Genomic DNA, 20,719 nt, shown 5'->3' with positions numbered 1-20,719 from the left:
CTTTATTTCAGCATCACAGGTTTGATAGGGACAGAATGAAAGAACAAAGGGGGTGATTAAATAGTTAATCCCACTAGGGAATTATAAACAGAAAAATATGACAGACTCCTGTAAGTTAATGATTACTCAAGAAAGCAGGTTTGCTTAACCACAAAATCAAGCAGGCTTGCTTAACAACAAAAGCATGCAACAGAAGCACAGGACATGCCCCAGAACAATAAAACAATGGCGGCATGAGACCCACACCCTGCCTAGTGAGCTCGGGAAGTTAATGATTCCTAGGAGATGCTCTCTACATGCATAAAAAACAACAATTTATGGATCTAGCTTGATCACGCAGGGACCAAAAACTCCCCTGCTCAATCTGGAGGAGGAACTGATGATGGAAACGTGATGTCTACTCAAAAAAGACAAAGAAGATTTTCTCTTCCGCCCCACTTTTTCTTTGATTATATAACTGTAGCCCACTAAGTTCTCTGGGTGTGGCATTTCTCACCTGCCCACTTGTAAATCTCACAAGCATCCTGTTCTAATAAAATCACTTCTTATTTACCACTTTTAAAGAACCTGCCTGCCAGTGTGGGAGACATAAGAGACGTGGGTTTGATCCCTGAGTAGAGAAGATTCCCTGGAGGAGGAAATGGCAACCTATTCCAGTATTCTTGCCTAGAGAATTCCATGGACAGAGAAGCCTGGCGGGCTACAGCCCACAGGGATGCCGAGTCAGACATGACTGAAGTGACTTAGCATGCTTTTCTACCACTTTGTTCTCTCTGAATTCTCCTCCATGCTGACATAAAGGAGCTCTTTGTCCACCTACCCCCGAAATGACACCAATAGGTTTTAGGTTCCCTGTGAGATGGAAATGATTAATGCAGGAAATAACATGAGAGTACTTAATACATCCATCTCAAAAGGGGGAGTACTCGAAAGGCCCAGGGACACAGAGAGGTGCCCAAAGTCATAGGGGAAGTGGCAGAGGTGTTGGGGTTCAGCCAAGCCCCCTATGTGAGGAGAGAGCATGCATGCATGCTAAGTCACTTCAGTCATGTCTGATTCATGCAACCTTATGGACTATAGCCCACCAGGCTCTTCTGTCCATGGAATTCTCCAAGCAAGAATACTGGAGTGGGTTGCCATGCCCTTCTCCAGGAGATTTTCCTGACCCAGGGATCGAACCAGCATATTTCACGTATCTTGCATTGGCAGGTGGGTTCTTTACCCCTGAAAGTGAAAGTTGCTCAGTCACGTCTGACTCTTTGCGACCCAATGGACTATACAGTCCATGGAATTCTCCAGGCCCGAATACTGGAGTGGGTAGCCTTTCCCTTCTCCAAGAGATTTTCCCAATCCAGGGATCAAACCCAGGTCTCCCTCATTACAGGCAGATTCTTTACCAGCTGAGCCATAAGGTGTAATGAGGTCTGGGAGGTGGGATAAGGATGAGGACAAGACCAGGCATGAGGCGAGGCGTGGAACAACCCCCTGGTAGGTTACATGCTCCAGTCATTCCTTTGCTCATTCATCTTGGCAGAGTCCTCGTCTGTTCTTGGCCCCATGGAAGTCAGTTCAGGAAGAGCTGAGCTAGGAGCAGCTAGGAGCCTAGCTGGGAGCTAGGAGTGGCTTAAAGAGGGCTTTGATCCTCAGAACTGTTTTCTCAAAATCTAGACCAGGATCCTCTGCATCTGAATTACGAGAGCTTTAAAAATGCACATCCCAGGTCCCATCCCAGACCCATGACCATCAGTAGATCTTTATAAAAATGGTTAAAAAAATAAAAAAAAAATAAAAAATGGTTAAGACTCTGTGATCCCAAAGCAGGGAGCAAGCGTTTGATCCCTAAGATCTCATATGCAGCACAGCTCAGCCAAAAAAAAAAAAAAAAAGAACCAACAACTTTGTTACGTTGGACTTGGGAAGTGTCAGAAATGCCAGAATTTGGGGGGCCTGGAGCTTTCTAAGACAAAAGTGGCAGGGACTAAATGGTGGCTGAGGTGGGGCAGGTCTGATGGCATTCCTGCATCTCAGTCTCCCCTCCCCCAAAGTAGATGGGTGGTGCAGGTGCTTGGCTTCAGCTCAAGTTTCAGGCCCAGGAACTCTTCTCTGAGGTGCTCAATCATCATAAAATACTCCCTTTGACCTGGGAGTCACACGTCTATAAAATCCTAAAGAAGAAATAAGCTCTGTGTCTGAACTTGTTCATTCCAGCCTTGTAATAATGGATAAAAAAAGTTAAGTAAAAAGTACCTAAATGTTGGACAGTGAGGGAAAAGTTAAGGGTATGGTCCTAGCTGAGCCGACCCCCAGTCCAGGACGTCCTGAAGGGTGGTCATGGGGATGCAGAGAGCCACTGCTGTGGGGTGCTGGGAAGGCTAGAAGCGGGGAGACCAGGACCCTGGGGGGTCAGACTGTCTGGTTCATATCCTGTCTCTGCCCCTTCCCAGCTGTGTGACTTGAGGCTGTCACTAAAGTGCTCTGAGCTTCGGTTTTCTCATCCATAAACTAGACGTCACAATAGGACCTACCTGCTAGGGTTATGTGTGTATTGAAGGAGTTAATACACAGAGTATCTAAACAAGCAGTGCCTGGAACCCCTGTGTTAGCCACTATTGTTACACTCCGTAACAGGCTGTTATGGTCCTAATCCCCCAGCACCCCAGAATGTGGTAAAAGTGTAGCATAGAGAAGAAAAGAATGTCACTGTATTTGGAGATGTGGCCTTTACAGACGTTGTTGTTCATTCGCTCAGTTGTGTTTAATTCTTTGTGACCCCATGGACTGCAGCACACCAGGCTTCCCTGTCCATCACCAACTCCCGGAGCTTGCTCAAACTCATGTCCATCGAGTCAGTGATGCCATCCAACTGTCAGGCGAGTGTATGCTCCTCGGTTCTGTCTCATCACAACAAAGATTTGGAGTGATGGACATTAAAGCCCTCAGCACATCACAGCTCTCAGGTCTTGGACAGACCGTGTTATAGCTCTCAGGTCTCGAACAGACCATGTTATAGCTCTTAGACAAATCAGTGTTACAGCTCTGTGTTACAGCTCTATTTTATTTAGAATATAGCAGGAAAATCCATCCTCGAGGCATGAGGGTGTGCTGACCCAAAGACGCGAAGAAAAGAGAGTCGGGGAGCGTCCCAGCACGCGGGGATCAGGGCAAGGAGAGAAAAAGAGCTCATGCATTGAGGGGGGGGGGGTTGTGGGCGGTGAGAGAAAGAGAGAGAGACCCCGGCCCTTTGGCTCCTCTTTTTATATGTCTTTTCCTTCCCCCGGTCCTGCCCTATGTAAATTGGGCTATCCAGCAGTGTTGTTTGTTCTACCTGAGGTCCTCACTCCGGTCCTTGGACCTTTCTTTGTTCTATTTTTGGTGGCTTTTCCCTTCCTTATCTTTTAGCCACCGTCACTCTGGACTCCTGTTTCCTATTCTAACTACCTAACACAACCATCTCATTCTCTGTCGTCCCCTTCTCCTCCTGCCCTCAATCTTTCCTAGCATCAGGGTCTTTTCCAATGAGTCTGCTCTTCACTCCAGGTGGCCAAAAGGCAAAAAGAGATGCTGCTGCTGCTGCTAAGTCGCTTCAGTCGTGTCTGACTCTGTGCGACCCCATAGACGGCAGCCCACCAGGCTCTGCCATCCCTAGGATTCTCCAGGCAAGAACACTGGAGTGGGTTGCCATTTCCGTCTCCAATGTGTGAAACTGAAGTCACTCAGTTATGTCTGACTCTTTGCGACCCCATAGACTGCAGCCTACCAAGCTCCTCCATCCATGGGATTTTCCAGGCAAGAGTACTGGAGTGGGTTGCCATTGCCTTCTCCGAAAAAGAGATAACAGAGGTAATTATGTTAAAATGAACTTTATTCGATCATTTTTGATGATCATTTCAATGATCCAATTTAATCATTTAAGAATGATCATTTAAATGACCCAATATGACTGGTAACCTCGTATGAATATAAAATTTGGGAGACTTCCCTGGTGGTCCAGTGCAATGCAAGGGCTGTGGTTTCAATCCCTGGTTTGAGGGACTGAGCTTACTTCAACAGCACAAATATTTTTTAATTTGGCTGCACTAGGTCTTTTTCGCTAGGCGTGGTCTTGCTCTAGCTGTGGCACGTGGGGGCTTCTCTTCCTTGTGGCTTCTCATTGCGGCGGCTTCTCTCGTGGAGCAAGAAATGGGCACGCGGCTTCAGTAGTTGTGGTGCATGGGCATGGCTACTCCCAGGCATGTGGGTTCTTCCTGGACCAGGGATCAAACCTGTGTCCCCTGCATTGGCAGGAATTTTTTTTTTTTAATTAATTCACTTTTTAATCGAAGGATAATTGCTTTACAGAATTTTGTGGTTTTTTGTCAGGCTGCAACATGAATCAGCCATAGGTATACATATATCACCTCCCTTTTGAACTTCCCTCCCATCTCCCTCCCCATTCCACCCCTCCAGGTTGACACAGAGCCCCCGTTTGGGTTTCCTGAGCCATACAGCAAATTATTTTACATATGGTTATGTACGTTTCCATGTTATTCTTTTCATACATCTCACCCTCTCCTCCCCTCTCCTCAGGCAGGAATATTCTTAATTACTGTACCACCAGGGAAGTCCTAGAAACTTTTTTCTTTCCAAAATGTGGAACACTTTACAAATTTGCATGTCTTGCTTGCACAGGGGCTATGCTGATCCCTGTATCATTCCAATTTTAGTATATGTGCTGCTGAAGTGAGCACCCTACACACTTTTAACATGATGCTCATCACATAACGGCGCTATGCTCCAACATTACATATATTATCTCATGTCAATCTCTCAACCATAAGGAAGTTATATACTATCCTCCTATTTCAGAGATGAGGAAAAATGAGGATTGACTAGTGAGGGGGATGGCTTTCACTGGAACCAGGTCTTTCTGACTCCGAGGGCCTATTCAAAGCCTAGCTCCATCCCTCTTGGTGGTGCCCCACTCAGCCTCTGGCATCCCTGCCTTCCTCCTGGGACAGATAAGTCATGTTATTTTTCCATATTTTGCACATGCTGTTCCTTCTGCCTGAAATACTCTTCCCAGTACCTCCCTCTGACTCTTATCCAATTCTCCCAAACAAAACCCCTCTATGTATTACCCAGCCCTGCAGACTTGCTCCTTATCAGGGCTTCTACTCTTTCTGTGCTTTATCATTATGATGGTATTTGTTACTTGTTGCTACTCTGGCATTTATACTTTACATTGTATCCATGTGCTTGCTGTAGGATTCTTGAGGGCCAAGGTTCTGTCCTCCTCTGCTTTGACTCCTAATTCCTAGCATCAGGCAGCCCAGAGAGGCATCCAGATACACCAGCTGGCTGAGGTTAGGGGGTGAAGCCACTGTGTTGGGACTAGAGAGAATACTGCAGCTTCAGGAGTAGTTCCTAAGCAAAGGACTCCTCTGCCTCCTGCCTGGGGCCAGAGTGGTAAAGGCAGATGAAGGAGAGAGGCCCCAAATCCCCACTCTTGTCATGAGAACAGGGATGTTGTGACTCCCCTGGGGATCGGAGAGTGGCCAAGGGGCAGGCTGAGGGGTTGGGGTCCGGCCCCCCACACTCTCATTTCATTCTCTCGTTCCTGGGCACATCACACATCCCTTTGGGCCTCAGTTTCCTTGTATGTGATACGGGAACAATGGTTGCTACCTCAGGTGGGTGTTGGGAGGGTTAGATGTGGGTGGTGCACCTGGCAACATGGGACACAAAGGTATCCATGCCAAATTGCCTGCCGGCTGGTGGTTGAGGCAGGCAGCTGGCCAGAGACAGACAGCTACACGCCTGTGGTCAGCCAGGAAGCCGGCCAAAGGTGGGGACCCGACTAGCAGCTGTGTAGCAACGGCGTCCTGGCTCACACCCATTGGTGGCTGTGTGGATGGCTGGCTTAGAGGCTGAGCGGGAGGCTGGGTCAGAAGTGGCTCGGAGGCATGGAGACCAGGGGACCAGACTCAGGGTGAATTCCAGTGGGCATTCTCCAAGGGTGAGGTCACCACCAGAAAGGGGGTGGTAGCTGGGGTCAGAGCCAAAGGTAAGGCCCATTGCCTGGCACAGTAACAGGCCCCTCCCATGGTGAGGTGCTGGGGTCCTTATTTCTATCTCGGGAAGCCTGGTGTTTCCTGTTTAACATGTAGCTTAGAGTTGGGGGAAGCTGGGGGAGGGGAAGAAGCAAAGCAAAGGACACTTTTTGAGCATCTGCAAGCGGGTCCAGCATGTTTAATCCTCATTTCGTGGTGATTATTTTTAGGCCCAGTTTGAAGATGGTGCAATCGAGGCTTAGAATGGTGGAAAACTTCCCCCCAAAGTGAAAGCGGTATAACTAATGGGTGAGAACCCAGAGACTTTGGAATCAAGCATATCTGAGTTCAGACCTGAGCTCCAACACTTGTTCATGCAGAGTTACTAAAGGTCCCTGAGCCTGTTTGCTCATCTGTGAAATGGCAATGATAGTCCGTACCTCACTGTGAGGGCTCAGTGAGATGACGCACGTGACATCGAGCCTTCAGGGAGGGCTAGCCACCATTGTCCCTGTTTTGCTGCTGTGACAGCTGAGCCTGAGGCTGGTGAGGCCGTGTGCGCCCCACTAGTGGATGCGAATTCAGGACCTGAACCCAGATCTGATTCTTTCTTCCCGCCTTACACCATCGTGCAGTGGCTGGTGGCGGCTTCCAAAAAGCTGGGGAGGGAAGGCTCCCAGATTTCCGGCTGAGCCATGTAAGCCAGGCTGGGGACCGGGGTTTGGGGTCACGCCTGCACCCGGTGTTCCAGGCAGCAGAGAGGAACTGCGACAGCGTGCCTGGAAGCCCGGCTCATTCACAGCATCCTGCCCTCTGCTGATATTGTTCTCTAGACCCTTCCAACCCATGGCTTGAACATTAGGGTTTCCGGTAGCCTGGCCAAATTACCTTCACTTACCAGAGAAGCCCTCCCCGCGGCTGGGGTAGGGGCTGAGCTGCCCTTGGCCCTCCCCCCAGGCGGAGCGTGCTGGGGCAGGCACAGGGAAAGCCCCAACAACATCACCTTGACCAGCAGGTTCTGACCCTGCAGACTCCTTTCTCAGAGACACTGCCGACCTGCTTGCTCCCTGCTCCTGGAGCCCAGTGAAGAAAAGGCCGTGATTCATTTCCATTTTAGGGTTGGCTAAAGTCAAGGCACTTGGCTTCAGACCCGAACCATCACAAACACTCTGTAACCTGGGCAAGCCTTCCCCCTCGCTGTGCCATTCTGAGGGTCTGGATAATACTCTAGGACTCCTCATACTCTGACATTTGTTTAGGGTGATCCACTGCCCCTTGCTCTGTTGTCTTAAAGCATAAGGGCTTGCCAGGTGGGCCAGTGGTAAAGGATCCACCTGCCTGGAGAAAGAAATGGCAACCTACTCCAGTATTCTTGTCTGGGAAATCCTATAGACAGAGGAGCCTGGCAGGGTACAGTCCATGGGGTCACAAAGAGTTGGATATGACTTACCAACTCATACTAACACTTTTACGCTTAGGGTGGATTTTCTAGCTCCAAGTCACCCTTTGAGGAACTGCTTCATTTTGTACTGCTTTGGGTAAAAATAAAGATTTTGCTTATGACAAAAATAAACAATCTGCTTGCCAATGCAGAAGAAGTGGGTTTGATTCTTGGGTCAGGAAGATGCCTTGGAGGAGGAAATGGCAACCCACTCCAGTATTCTCACATAGAGAATCCCATGGACAGAGGAGCCTGGTGGGTTACAGTCCACGGGTTGCAAGGTGTTGGATACGATTTAGTGACTTAACAACAAACTGGGACTTCCCTGGTAGTCCAGTGGCTAAAACTCTGTGTGCCCAGTGAAGGGGGCCTCGGGTTTGATCCCTGGTCAGGGAACTAGATGCCACAAGTAAAGATCCCATGTGCACAACTAAAGTCAAATAAATAAATATTAAAAAACAAACAAACAAACAAAAACAACAACAAACTTAAAGTGTAAGCTTCTTGAGGCTGTGCTCACTTTCCCTCCCATGTTTAGAAGGCACCCACAATAGTGACCACCCTTCATTCATCCAGGTGCTTCTAAGACCTGCTAAGGCTCTTTGGTGCTTAGCAATCCTGTTGGAAACAGGGTCTTGGCCTTTCCACTGATGTCACTTGGCACTCCGTCTCCTCATCTGTGTAATGGGAAGAAGTGGCTGGCAGGGGAGTGGTGGGGTCACAGCAGAGAACATAAACTCTACAAACTCAAACTTCCATCTCCGCCTCCAGATCAACTGGGTAAACTTGGTATTAGGAGTAGAGGTGCAGAAGCCACATCCCAGGACATCTCAGGGCTGAGAGGGTTTTGCAGGTGTCTGCTGCAGAGGGGTCGGGGGTGTCCCTGTGGCTGCCAGGCCCCGCAGCTGCATTCTCATAACCCCTCTTTCATGGGCCCAGGAGCACTAGGCACCCAGGAGGCAACAACAGTGGGGTTGGGGATGCAGAGCCAGCAGCGTCCGGGTGAGATCAGAACCATGAAATTAGTCAGACGGGATCACCCTGAGATCTTGTGTGCACAGCCAGTGACTCACACCACCAACAGCCTCACAGGCAGAGATGCCAACCTGGGAGGCAGCTGCTCCAGCTCACCTCACCCCGCAGCACACCTTTTAAGGACAGGGAGCTCCGGGCAGCGCAGGGGCCCTGCCTCCGCCCTGAGGCCTTTGCCAGCCCAGCTCCACACCTACTTGGGTTGGGCAGAGGGGCCAGCCCCCTACCTGGGTTCAAATCTGCCGTTGTCACTTTTTAGATATGACCTTGGGCAAGTCAATTTCTCCAAACCGGTTCCTTCACTTGTAATATGGAAACACTTGCCTCACAAGAGAGGAATTAAATGAGGTCATGCACAGAGAAAGTGCTTGGCGAAGGGCACCTTTTAAGGAGTGGCAGTGGAGGCCAATGGCAAGGGAAGGGCTCAGGCTCAGGCATCAGGGTGCTCAGCTCTGAACTCAAGCCCCAGCCCTTACTTGCTGGGCATTTTTGAGTTACTCAACTCTGCATCAGTGCCTCTTGTGCTGACGCTACCAGCTTTGTCAGCCTCTTGTGGGGTTAGGATCACGTACTCCATTTTATAAGGTGAGGGGGGCAGTGCAGAAGCAGAGCCAGCCCAGGTGTCTGGGGGCTATGCGTCCTGGACAAGTTCCCAAGCTCCTTCCATGGATCTGGTATGTGAATGGGAGCAGTGATGAGAACGCCCGACTTGTGGGGCTGCTGTGGGGGAGGTACTGAGAACAGTGCCTGGCATCCAGGAAGCATCCCTCAACACTGCCTGTTCTCATTCATCTTACACACAGCTCTTGGCCTTTCTCCACAAATGCCAGTTGCTGGTTTACTTCCCTTTTACATGCCTGTGACAGATTCCAGGCCGGCGGCCTTCCCAAGGCCACAGGCCTTGCTGCTGAGCTAGCCCTGCCCTCTGGCGCCCATCACAGACTTCTCAAGGCAGCCCTGGGGCTGACCCCTCAAAGACGCTGCAGTAAGTCAGGTAGTTCCAACAGGGACACAAAGAACACCAAGAGTGCACACAGCACCCTAGGGCCAAGGGGAAGGACACCCTGCTGTCTAGTATCCATAGGGTGGGTCTCTCAGCTGGCAAGTGAGCCAAAGGGTGGCTTGGCCACAGGAGAAAAAGTGATGGGCTTTGCTGGCTGGAAACCTGGTTTGCCTGGTACCCTCCTCCATGGGCCAAGGGAAGCCTGGGAACAAGAATGGGCGGAGAGCCTGGTCTCAAAGCCTCTTGAGTTCCTGTCCACACACAGGAAGGACAGCCCGCCTCCTGATGGGCTGGGATGGGCATGGGGCCGGCCAGGTTTCCCAGAGTGTGTACACAGGAGTGAGCACCCGGTTAGCAGAGGTGGCCCCTGGGGATCAGTGACAAGAGCCCAGGCTTCAGAGGCAACCAGCTCTGGGCAGAAGTGTGGGCTCTGTACCCTGAGAGCCTCCATGTCCTCACCCACATAATGGGGACCACAAACTCCCTTCTGCCTGACTTGTGTGTAAAGCCATCCCCGAAAGAGTGGCCACCACTGACAACAGCACTCACAGGAGTGGCTGGTGAAGGGCAAGAGGGTGGTGGGGGTCAGAGGGGGAAAACAGCAGCAGCCTGGGAAGGGGTCACAAGTGCTCCCAGAGCCCAGACAGAGTGGAAGCTGGCGACAGTGCAAACCCTAGCTTTATTGGTCCAGTTTTTTTTCACAGTGAAGCCTCAGAGAACCAAAGGGCCAGCTAATGGTGAGGGAGTAGTGTCTTGAGCTTTCGAGTCAAGGGTCTACAGGATGCCCATAGCCCAACACATGTCCGCTGCCCTGGCGCCTGGGAGCAAAGAGGGAGGGGTGTCTCTGGGGGGATGGGTGTGGGCCCAGGGCCTGTTCTTCACCACGGGAGGTGGAAGGGATCACATAAAGTTCTTTATTACAGACCTACAAAAAATGAGAGAATTACATGTATTACTCTCACTTGTCTGGGTTTCTTTTTTCCTTGTCTTTTCACAAAACAGCAGCAGGAAAGAAAAATGCAGGAGGCAGGTGAGCCAGGCCCCGGGATTCAGATCAGAAGGGAGCAGGGAGGCAGGACGAAGCTGCTACTTCAGGTTGGCCCTGGGCTCTGTCCCAGCATCCCGGGAGCAGAGCCTCAGGCCCCAGTTTTTCAGCAGCCCCGTTCCTCGGTGGCCACCCTGGAGGGCAGCAGGTCAGGAGCACTTGGGGCTCCTATGTTTGGAGGCCTGGTCTCCAAAGCACAGGCCCACAGGGGCCAGATAGAGGAAGGAGGCGGAAGGGGCCAGCACAGAAGGGTGGTGAGTTCTACTGGGGTCCCCCCGGGACCTCGGGGCCCCGGCAGGCAGGGGCAGTCAGGATGCTTCCCTGCTTGTCAGCCAATTAGTTTCTTCAGGAAGGCCTCTAGCTGGTCTTCATCCTTGATCCCCACAAACTTGTCCACCACATCCCCATTCTTCATAGCCAGTACGGTGGGCACAGCTGACACCTGGGTGGAGAGGACAAAGGAGGTCAAGTCACTCAGAAGTGAGCTCTTCTCCACATTAGCTCCAAGCTCTGGGGAGCGGGCTGCTGGCTCAGGCCTTGAAGTGACTGCCCAGAGCCACAGGCGGGGCCCTCTCCCTTTGCGCAGGGGGACTTCAGGGCCTGGAGGTCCACCCGCTGGAGCAGCTTTTCCACTGTAGACTCCCAGCTATACCCTTCCTCCACCAACCGCATGACTGACTCACTGTCCCAGTGGTTTGGCTGGAATGACAGGAGAGATTAAAATAACCCATGCAGCTGCAGGCCCAGGGTGGGGGCGGGGAGGAGCTGAGGGGCAGCCTGGCACTCTTTAGCTGGGGGCCTTGGCCAGGTCACACTGCCTTTGGAACCTTGGTGCCCTCTCCTGTGAAATGAGGATGAGTCTCATTGGTGAAGCTTTAGGACAGAAATTAGAGGTTTGTATATAAGGCTGAGTGGTCAGGAGCTCAGGCTCTGGGGCTGGTTGATCGAATCTTGACCCATTTGGGGCGAGCCACTCCATCACTCTGAGTCTCGTGCTTTCACCAGGAAATGGAGATACTACCGGGACTTCGATTAGCGGGTACGAGGGCTGAATGGGGTAATCTAGGCAAAATCTCAGCACAGTGCCCTGCCCTGAGCACCCCACAAATGAAGGCTACAGTGGGCACGTCACAAAAGTCGAACCTAGGGTCCCGAGCAAGCTCCTCTGGCTCCCTGTAATGATGGTTAACGGGGTCCAGAAATTCACTGACTCACACTGGGAGTGTGGGAGGTGGGGCTCAGCCTTGAGAGCTGATGTTTATTTATTAGAGGGCTGGACATTCCTGGCCTGTGAAGCGTTTTCTGAAGCTCCCCCAGGGGACTTGTATAGATTACATGGTACATAAATGAGGCCGAAGACCTGCTCTGGCATGGCGCATTTTCTGCTGCCTGGGCGCCCCGCCTGGTATCTGTGGGCATTTGATGAAAAAGACCATACAAACAGAACAAGATAAACACAGACTTTTCCTACATACAAGTTAACTACAAAGTAACAACAGTGATTTCTAAAACATACCAGGTTTTCACATATTCCAAGTGCGGTCCTGCTGGTGAGTCACTTGGGAGGCCAGACTTAAGATTCAGAATGTTCTAACTGTGCACACGCAGTTACACAACAGGAGTGCAGGCCCGACCAGTCACATCTCGGGTGCCCCAGCACTGACTGTGCATCCCTCTCCTAAGAGGCTTTGCATGACCTAGCCTTCAGGCCCCTTCAAGGACTGTCCTGGGGCTGCTGTGGGCCGCAACTGACACACTTCCCAGAGGCAGTGTGCAGACAGACCCACTGGCGGTGCTGGGCTGGCCACGTGTGTCCCTGTCATGGTCCCACCACAGGCTCCTGTCCTTGTCTCTCCTGCCCCTGGCGTGGGTGACAGCAGGAAGCACAAGGATCCACCACGTGGCTGCTGGCTTCTGGGTCCAGAAGGCGCCCTCAGGATGCAGTCCCTGGAGGTGCCCCAGGGCCTGCACGTGGTCTCTCGCGCCCTCTAGTGGTCTGTGGAGGCAGTGGCCTCACACCTGGCAACGCTCCACTGAGCCCCAGAGGCTCAGGCACTAACTGCTGCACTTTACTTGCTGGACCTCACCTGTCCTGTGCTTCTTTAACTAAGATGAAACTATCTCAATGTTCGAGGAGAGGTCTGATTGTTTTTACAGGTCCTCCCTCTAAGCAGGACCCTATGCTCACTGAGGTGGCTTGGAGTAGACTGTTTTCCTCCAGAATTCTAGATGATCCCCTGTATAATAATCGCATTAGTGTAAACTCATGTACATGGTTACACATGCAGAGAGTACTGTAGCTGGGTGTACAGCAGACATGCTGCGGCTGCATTTTCATGACAACCAAGGTCTAGTCATTACTTATCAAGGGAGTTCTTTGAGGTCTGAGCCTAGACACACAAACAGACAGACACACACAGAGCCAAGCTCCTGCCAGAGCAGGATCTCCCAGGACACTGCAGGGATACCTGAGCTATGACTGGATTCTCCTCATCCCCGCAGAGGAGGAGGTGGCTTTGCTGACCCTGAGTTCAGCTCACAAATCTGGAGGGGCTGGTGCTTGTAAAGACTGCCTTAAATGGAAGTGCACAGGGCCTTGGCACATTCTTCTGGAATGGTGATGTGAGTTTCAGGGGATTGTGGTAGAGCAAGAATTCAACTTCCCTCTCCATTCTGGCACCACTGAGGCAGGCGAGGGGCCAGAGAAGGAATGAAAGGATGCACTAAAATGTGCTGCCTTCCTCCTGCCCAGGAAGCCACATGGAGGTGGCCCAGGCTTGGCTAAAGGCCCCAGGAACCCAGGAGAGGTAACGCCTGTGTGTCTCCACCCCGCCACACCGCCACTGTGCTTGGCGCCCTGCCTTGTCCTCTCCTGTCTCAGCCCAGTTTCCTCCATTTGTGAACTGCTAAGGACCTCCTGGCGGAGAAGGCAATGGCACCCCACTCCAGTACTCTTTCCTGGAAAATCCCATGGGCGGAGGAGCCTGATAGGCTGCAGTCCATGGGGTCGCACAGAGTCGGGCACAACTGAAGCGACTTAGCAGCAGCAAGGACCTCCTGCGGACAGCTGCAGCACTTGCTATTGTTAAGTCGCTAAGTTGTGTCCGACTCTTTGTGATCCCATTGACTGTAGCCCACTAGACTCCTCTGTCTACGGGATTTCTCAAGCAAGAATACCGGAGTGGGTTGCCATTTCCTTCTCCAGGGGCATCTACCTGACCCAGGGATCAAACCCAGGTCTCCTGCATTGGCAGGTGAATTCTTTACCACTGAGCCACCAGGGAAGCCCAATGACTGAAGTACTATGTATTATTTCAGTAATGCTGAAATACAATGATTCAGTGAACTGTCTGTGAGGTTATGGTGGCAGTGGTGGTTTAGTTGCTCAGTTGTGTCCAACTCTTGTGACCCCGTGGACTGTAGCCTGCCAGGCTCCTCTGCCCATGGGATTCTCCAGGCAAGAATACTGGAGTGGGCTGCCATTTCCTTCTCCACTGTGAGGTTATATGGACCATTAAAAAAATTTCATACAAAAAACCCAAACAAGGTACCCCAAATGTTGGCAGTGATTTGTTTGGATGGTAAGACTACTGCTATTTGGTTGTTCTGAAAATGCTGTTTAAAGGGCATTCTCTGTAAGATGAGATAAATAATGAAACTCCATGTGTGAGGTGAACATCAGGAGCCCCAGAGAACAGCATTAAGGGTCAAGGTCCACACCCCGAGCCACTCTTTCTCTGCAGAGTCTGAACAATCGGGGAATGCCCAGCCAGAGAACCTGAGGAGCTGGGGAAGAAGAGGGCCCTTCACTTGGCCACTCAGGGCAGGGTGTGTGTGTAGCGGGAGGAGGCACACCCCAAGGCCCTGGGCGACTTTCCCTCCTCTCCTTTGGGAGATGGTGAAGTTCTAGGGTGGATAGTGGTGGTGGCAGGGGAGAGGAATTTGTGCAAGGAAGAGGACACACCCTGGGAGTGTGTGCTGGGCTCGGGAGTGGCAGAAGAGTTTGGGGAGAAGCCCCTAATCCCCTGAATATGATTTAAAGCAGCTTCTCCAAGTTCATTCACCATTTGGAAAAGGCCTTCAGGCCTTGGAGGAAGCTGTCCCAGGAGGAACTATGGCTCCCTTAGCTGAGACGTCCTCAGACTCTCTTCCGAAAACACCAGGTGTGAAGGAAGGAAGGAAGGGGGTAGGGGAGGGGTCAGGAAGAATCACGGAGGGAGCTTCCTAAGCCAACAATGACCTGGCAACTGGTCAGCTCAGGACATGGCAAGACCAAAACGCTGTGTCCAGGTGACATGGGCCCAGCAGCCTTGAGGTCCCTCTGTATGACCCATGTACTCTCTGGACGGTGGACAGAGAAGACCCTACAAGAGGACCCCTCCCCTGCCACACACTTTCCAGGCTTAACCACAGGACTTCAGGGCCAGGCCCTATGTTACCAGGAATGCAGACTCCCGGCAATGCCGGCAAGGTGGTCCTGGGAATTCTCATCACCTGTGTGACCACAGCTGGAGGAACTGGGTTATCCCTTGTAACCTTATAGTTACCACAGCTGCTGGGGCACGGTCGGTGCTTGGGATGTGTCAGCCTAAGTTCTACTGGCTGAGACCAAAGCTGTGGTATCAGGAGGGAGGGAGCCTAAGACATGTGGAGTCTGTCTGTCCTCCTGGGGTGGCCAGAAGCTCCAGCCCTGAACTCACACTGGAAGGCCACACCCACTCCCACAGCTCCCGTGGGTCTCTGGGGAAGGATACAAGCAACGAAAGCTGGGGGCACCTAAATGGCCAGACCAGTGCCTCCCTGACTGAGCGATCAGTGGGACAGTTGAGCCCTGTAAGCCGCTCTGGTCACCCAGTGCTGTGGGCAGTCTCACTGGGGTATCATCCCTCCAACCACCTGCGGTCATCACCCGTGGCTTTGCCTACCCAGCATCTCTTGCCCTTGCCTCTGGTCAGGGCAGCCCAGCTTTCCTTGAGGGACAACTCCCAGCCCCAGGTCCAGGTCTGGGGGCAGCCAGCCTATTTTCACCCTGCCCCTACCCATTCCTGCCACAGGGACTGTGGAGGACAGGCATCTCTACTTGATCTGGTCTCAAGGGAATCAAACATGGACTTCCGAAGTCTGAGAAAGGGAGAGGCCACCTCTTTCATCACTACTACCAAGAAAGAGTGAAGGTTCACTATGGCCAGATCCAGATATTTCAAGAGAACCAGAAATATGGATTTTCACATGAAATCTTCTTAGTTTTAAATATTAGCATCCAGCCCATTACTAAAAAAAAACAACAAAACAAAACAAAAAAACACCACTTCGAGGGCCAGACCAGCCAGCCCAATCAAGTCACTGAGCCAGATGTGACCCACAGGCCACCAGGTGTGTGACCTTGGCTCTGTAATGACTGTCTTCAGCATGGCTATTCAAGCTCCTCCCAATGTGGCCGCAGTCAGCCTTCCCAGCCTGTTTGCTCACTCCTTGCTCAGCCCTTCACCCTGGCCAACCAGCCACAATGGACCACTCCCTGTTCTCCAAAGACAGGTCTCCATGGCCCAGAGGATGCCTCACATCCACATATTTCCTGCTCCTCTTCCTCTGGCCCACTCTGCACCAGGCATGCAGGCCCTGATGTTCTCTGAGCAAATGTGTGAGACCCTGACCTCAGGGTCTTTGTAAAAGATATCTGCTCTGCCAGAAGCCACTTCCAAAGAGCTGCATCGCTCATTCTTTACTCCTTCCAGGTCTCTGCTCAGATGGTGCTTTTCAGCGAGGCCTTCCCTACCCAACCCTTTAAAAAAAGGAAACCCTCCCTGCCCTAGGCCCAGCACTCCCACCTGCTCTTCTTGATTTCTTTTCTCCCAGGACACTTATTATCTGAAACAGGGAACAGTGACCTGTGGCCCACAAGTCTAACCCGCTGCCTGGAATTTTGTAAATGAAGTTTTGCTGGCACATGGCCGTGCCCATTCATTTAGATTCTATGGTTACCCTCGAGCTACCAGACAGGTGAGCGTTTGCAACAGAGACCAGTGTCCTACAAAGCCTCAAACAGGTACCATCTTGTCCTTTAGAGAACAAGTTTGTGGATGCCCAATCTAAAACACTAGCACTCAGGCTCCACGAAGGCAGGGACTCTGTCAGTTCTGTTCACTGCCGCATCCTCAGCCCCAGGTCACAGCCCTGGCATTGAAGGCACTCTGGATACATGTCTGCTGAAGAAATGGACAAGTCAATCAAACACGGGAGAGCAGCTCATGTCTTCGTGTCTGTGTGCTCTTGGCCCTGCCTTCTTCTCTGTGCATTCTTCACGGCTCCTCTCAGAGGGTCCCTCTAATGTGACACATTCCTTGTCCCCTCTACCCCCCTCCCTGTTCCCCTTGGGACAAGGAGCTCATCTTGTTTGTGCCAGAATCATGTACACCTGGCACACTGCAGGGACGTTTGGATGAATCCATGAATGAGGAAGGGCCATCAACTTCCTGAGACTCAGAGAAAAACCCGGTGTTTGGGGTCATACATCCCAGTTCCGAAAGGTATTGAAGAGAGACAGGAGGCTCAGAGGATTAATGGAGTCACAGCTGCAAAGTGCTCTAAACCCCTGAGAGCTCTAGAAAGAATCAGGACACCCCCTTACTGACTCCCTGCTGGTCCCTAAGACATTTCCAGCTACCCCGTGACCCCAAGCACTCCCACCAGTTGCCCTGTAGCAATCCCCTGCCGATCCATACCTCATACTCTAGGGCGAGGTCTGTGTGGTCATCGATATCCACTTTGGCCATCACCACCTTTCCATGCTGCTTGGCCACCACCTTCTCTAACCGGGGCCCCAGGATCTTGCAGGGACCACACCATCTTGGAAGGGGAGAAAGAAGCATCCCATCACAGAAGTGCTCGCCCAACGATCTATAGTCCTCTAGGACCTTCCCTCATCCTGCGTCTTTCTGCTGGACCCTCTCCCCTTGTCACCTCTCCCTACAGTGTGTGAATATTAACCTGCGATGCTGACAGGCCGGTTAATTACAGGAGACTCTGCAGCTAGGGAATTTTCACAGGTCCTGGATTTCTAATAACACGGGCCTCATCCTAAGACTCTTAGAAAGGGTATTTCTTAGAAATGGGATTTGAAGTTAAAACGTTTAGGTTCAAAGACAGGCTTCCTCACCAATCAGCTGATTATTCTGAAGCCTCAGTTTCCTCATGTGAAAGAGACTGTGGCTGTCAAAGCTCTGATGATAAATTAACTAAGATGATGTGGATAAATGTGTTTTGTAAGCTGCGGAGTTACTTCAAACACCTCACAGCCTCAGAACTAAGGGAGCAGAAACCAGTGGCTAGGGAGTTTCATGACATGCCAGTCATGGCACCAGGACCTCCTCAGTTTTTACTACTCAAAACCCTCAACCCAGCAAAGAAAAAAAAGATCTTCCTAAGAAACTGAGGCCCATACAAGTTCCCAGAACTGTGCAAGGTCTGGGACAGCATCCAAGACTGTGTTCCAAGGGTCTTCTTTGAGGCCCGGGTTACTCTGTGATCCCTGAGACCCTGGGTCAACCGCCATGATTGCACTGGACACAGATGTTGCCCTTCAAGTGGTAAGCCTAGGCTGTTATCCCTAAGTATGTGGCACTAAGGACAGTGGCTGGCACTCAGTGAACAAACTCACCCCTTGCTTTCTTGGTGGGGAAGAAGATGAGGCATCAGCCAACTCTTCATGCATCTTGGAAGCCCTCTCTGGTGTGCTCACCAGGCCACGATGGCAGGATAGCTCTGCCTTCCATGAATCCTTGTTTGGTGACTCCCATTTTATTCTTAGCCTTCTTTAAAACCCTTTGCATTCAGAGATTCCAACAAATGAACTCACAACACCTAAAAACCCAGTCTGCAAGACTTTATCTCCTACCACAAATGAAGACAAGAAGCAACAAAGCCACCACATGGCCTGCCCAAGGTAACATGGTGAGTCAGAGAAAGAATAGGAACGAAACCAAAAGAATCTGTCAGTGGTTTGCCCAGAAGGCCTTCCAACTTTTAACTCAGGCTACACTGGTTCCTTTTGGGCTGCCCTACTCTGAGGGGTTTGTCCAGTAGTTTTGGAGTCAGGCATCGAGCCAGGTCTCAAAGGTCCAGAAATGAAGAAGGCCAGGCCAACAACCAGAAGACCATAGGCACTTAAATATCCCTAAAACAAACTCATACAGCATTGGAAAGAAACTCTCTGCCCATGGCCTGCAAGTGTGGGCACCACTGCAATGGCACTGAAAACTTTTTGCCAGGCCTTTCCAGTCTGGATGGCAAGAGTTAGTTAAAATAAAACTAACCCTCTGCAGGGATCTGTATACATTTGGTATACACCAAAGGTCAGATGATGCTAGAGGCATGTTTTTCCTGATTTGGTTCAAGCTGAAAATGACCTGAGCCTCTTGGGCAGTGAGATACAGAATATAAGTGCTTCCAAGCACTAATCATACTGAGTTGTTTTTTTTAAGTTATTTTTAATTGAAAGATAATTGTTTAACAATATTGCATTGATTTGTGTCATACATCAACATGAATCAGCCATAGATATACAGAGTTTAGAAGACTGTTTACTAGTCTGTCTCCTATCAAACTACACGTAATCTTTGAGAGAAGGGATTGAGTCTCCTCAACCTTTGCAATGAGTCTACATATATTGTTGTTGTTCATTCATTTAGTTGTATCCGACTTTTTGTGACCTCGAGTCAGTGTATGAGAAGTATCAAATGGAGTACTGAGACACAGAAGCCTCTCAATAAACAAATACCTGAATAAGTGATACCCCAGTCTTCCGCGAACCCCCAGGACTCACTGTGCATGGAAATCCACAACCACTGGTGTCTCACTATTGACAACTCGGTCTTGAAAGTCAGGTCCATCCTGGATGTTAAAGGTTGTTGAACAGACTCTGGTGGTGTATATAGACCGGGCTTGGCTGGGTGTTACTGTCAGGTAACCAGGACTGTACTGTGGGGTCTGCAGGGCCTTGGAGGCGACTGGTGCCCACCGACTCTGAGAGGGCTTCCCGGAGATTATGGAGGTCAGGAACCTCCTCAGAAGAAGCCGCTGAGCCATCTGTGAGGGCAAGAGGCAGGGACAGTGGGGGCAGTCAACACATCAAGAAATAATAATAATAAAAAGATATGTGGGAGTACGGTGGTGGTGTGGGGGGGGCGGGGTGGGGTTCAAGATGCAGGACCAGAAGTAAAACGCCGGAAAATAATACATAAGATTTCTGGAATAGAGGTGAGTAAAGAATGAGAATCAAAGGGAAGGAATCAATAACCATCATAGGTTTAAAAAAAAAAAACAAACAGTACAAGAAAACTGGGTCGACAACCAACGAATCAGGATATTATTGAATTACAATAGAAGAGGAGGAACCAATATTTACAGAGCATCCGCTAACAGTCAGGTATCTTACATACATTAGTCTTTCTAGATCAACCTTGCAAAGGTTTCAATAACGCTATCACTCAAAAGGATTCCGAGGCTCGGGTAAATTGTGACATGCACAAAATACATTATTAAATAAGAGTCAACAATGGAACCCAAGGCGGTCTGAGAAATTCCTACTCTATCGATTACTCTTCTTAAAAGTGTTTTAATGGAAAATTAAAGACAAAGAGAGGGTTGTCAAAGGATCAGGAAAGAGGAACCACAACAATTTAGGGAGCAACGAAGAGGCATAGGGGCAGGAGTGTGGGGGAACTAAAAAGGAGGAACGTGTGTGTAGAAGGAACTGGGGAACTGGACGCCAGGAGGGACCCCGGCTCCTCGGAAGGCAGGTTCCCCCCTCCAGGGTCTCCGCCCGCCGGCCCACACAGGAAAACCCCCGCAGTGTGCCTCAGCCGCAACACCACCTCGAGCCACCCCAAGGGCCTCCTACCTCCCTTCAGCGAGAGCGGAGGGATGCACAGCGGGTCCCTCCGCACCGGTCAAGGGCACTTCTGTTGTCACTTCCTGAGGGGGCGAGCCTTTACCGTCACTTCCGGGGACAGGCAACCTAGAGCAAGTCTTTCCTCAACGCGAGGGAAGACGGGGGCGGAGCCTCAGTTGAAAACCGGAAGAGAAGGACTCCTGGAGGAAGAAACCGGAAGGGGGCCGTTATTTAGGGGAGAGACCGGAAGGGGCGTGTCTTCAGAGGAGGAACCGGAAGA

General features: G+C 51.0%; 1 protein-coding gene and 1 non-coding gene across 2 annotated transcripts; both read right to left on the bottom strand.

Moving 5' to 3' along the window:
• Positions 1-4,623: 4,623 nt before the first annotated feature.
• On the bottom strand, positions 4,624-4,727 carry LOC129642528 (U6 spliceosomal RNA). The gene has a single exon (XR_008709795.1). It is a non-coding gene; the product is annotated as a U6 spliceosomal RNA (small nuclear RNA).
• A 5,438-nt stretch (positions 4,728-10,165) lies between these two features.
• Positions 10,166-20,602, bottom strand: TXN2 (thioredoxin 2). Its single transcript, XM_055574217.1, has 4 exons — positions 20,449-20,602; positions 19,372-19,634; positions 17,273-17,396; positions 10,166-10,992 (listed from the first exon to the last, which is right to left on the bottom strand). The coding sequence occupies exons 2-4, from the start codon at positions 19,632-19,634 to the stop codon at positions 10,879-10,881; spliced, it is 501 nt and encodes a 166-aa protein (XP_055430192.1). The 5' UTR covers positions 20,449-20,602; the 3' UTR covers positions 10,166-10,878.
• Positions 20,603-20,719: the final 117 nt, after the last annotated feature.

Source organism: Bubalus kerabau, chromosome 1 (genome assembly GCF_029407905.1).
Source record: "Bubalus kerabau isolate K-KA32 ecotype Philippines breed swamp buffalo chromosome 1, PCC_UOA_SB_1v2, whole genome shotgun sequence".
Classification (NCBI taxonomy): domain Eukaryota; kingdom Metazoa; phylum Chordata; class Mammalia; order Artiodactyla; family Bovidae; genus Bubalus; species Bubalus kerabau.
This window is presented reverse-complemented; position numbering and strand designations above follow the sequence as displayed.

What these genes read in the sequence shown, in the direction of transcription:
- TXN2 (XM_055574217.1), bottom strand. Translation starts at nt 19,634, where the DNA reads ATGGCTCAGCGGCTTCTTCTGAGGAGGTTCCTGACCTCCATAATCTCC. An exon ending in GTTGTGGATTTCCATGCACA is followed by an intron (nt 17,397 to 19,371) that starts GTGAGTCCTGGG and finishes TCCCCTTCCAAG; the next exon opens with ATGGTGTGGTCCCTGCAAGA. An exon ending in ACCTCGCCCTAGAGTATGAG is followed by an intron (nt 10,993 to 17,272) that starts GTATGGATCGGC and finishes CTCTCCACCCAG; the next exon opens with GTGTCAGCTGTGCCCACCGT.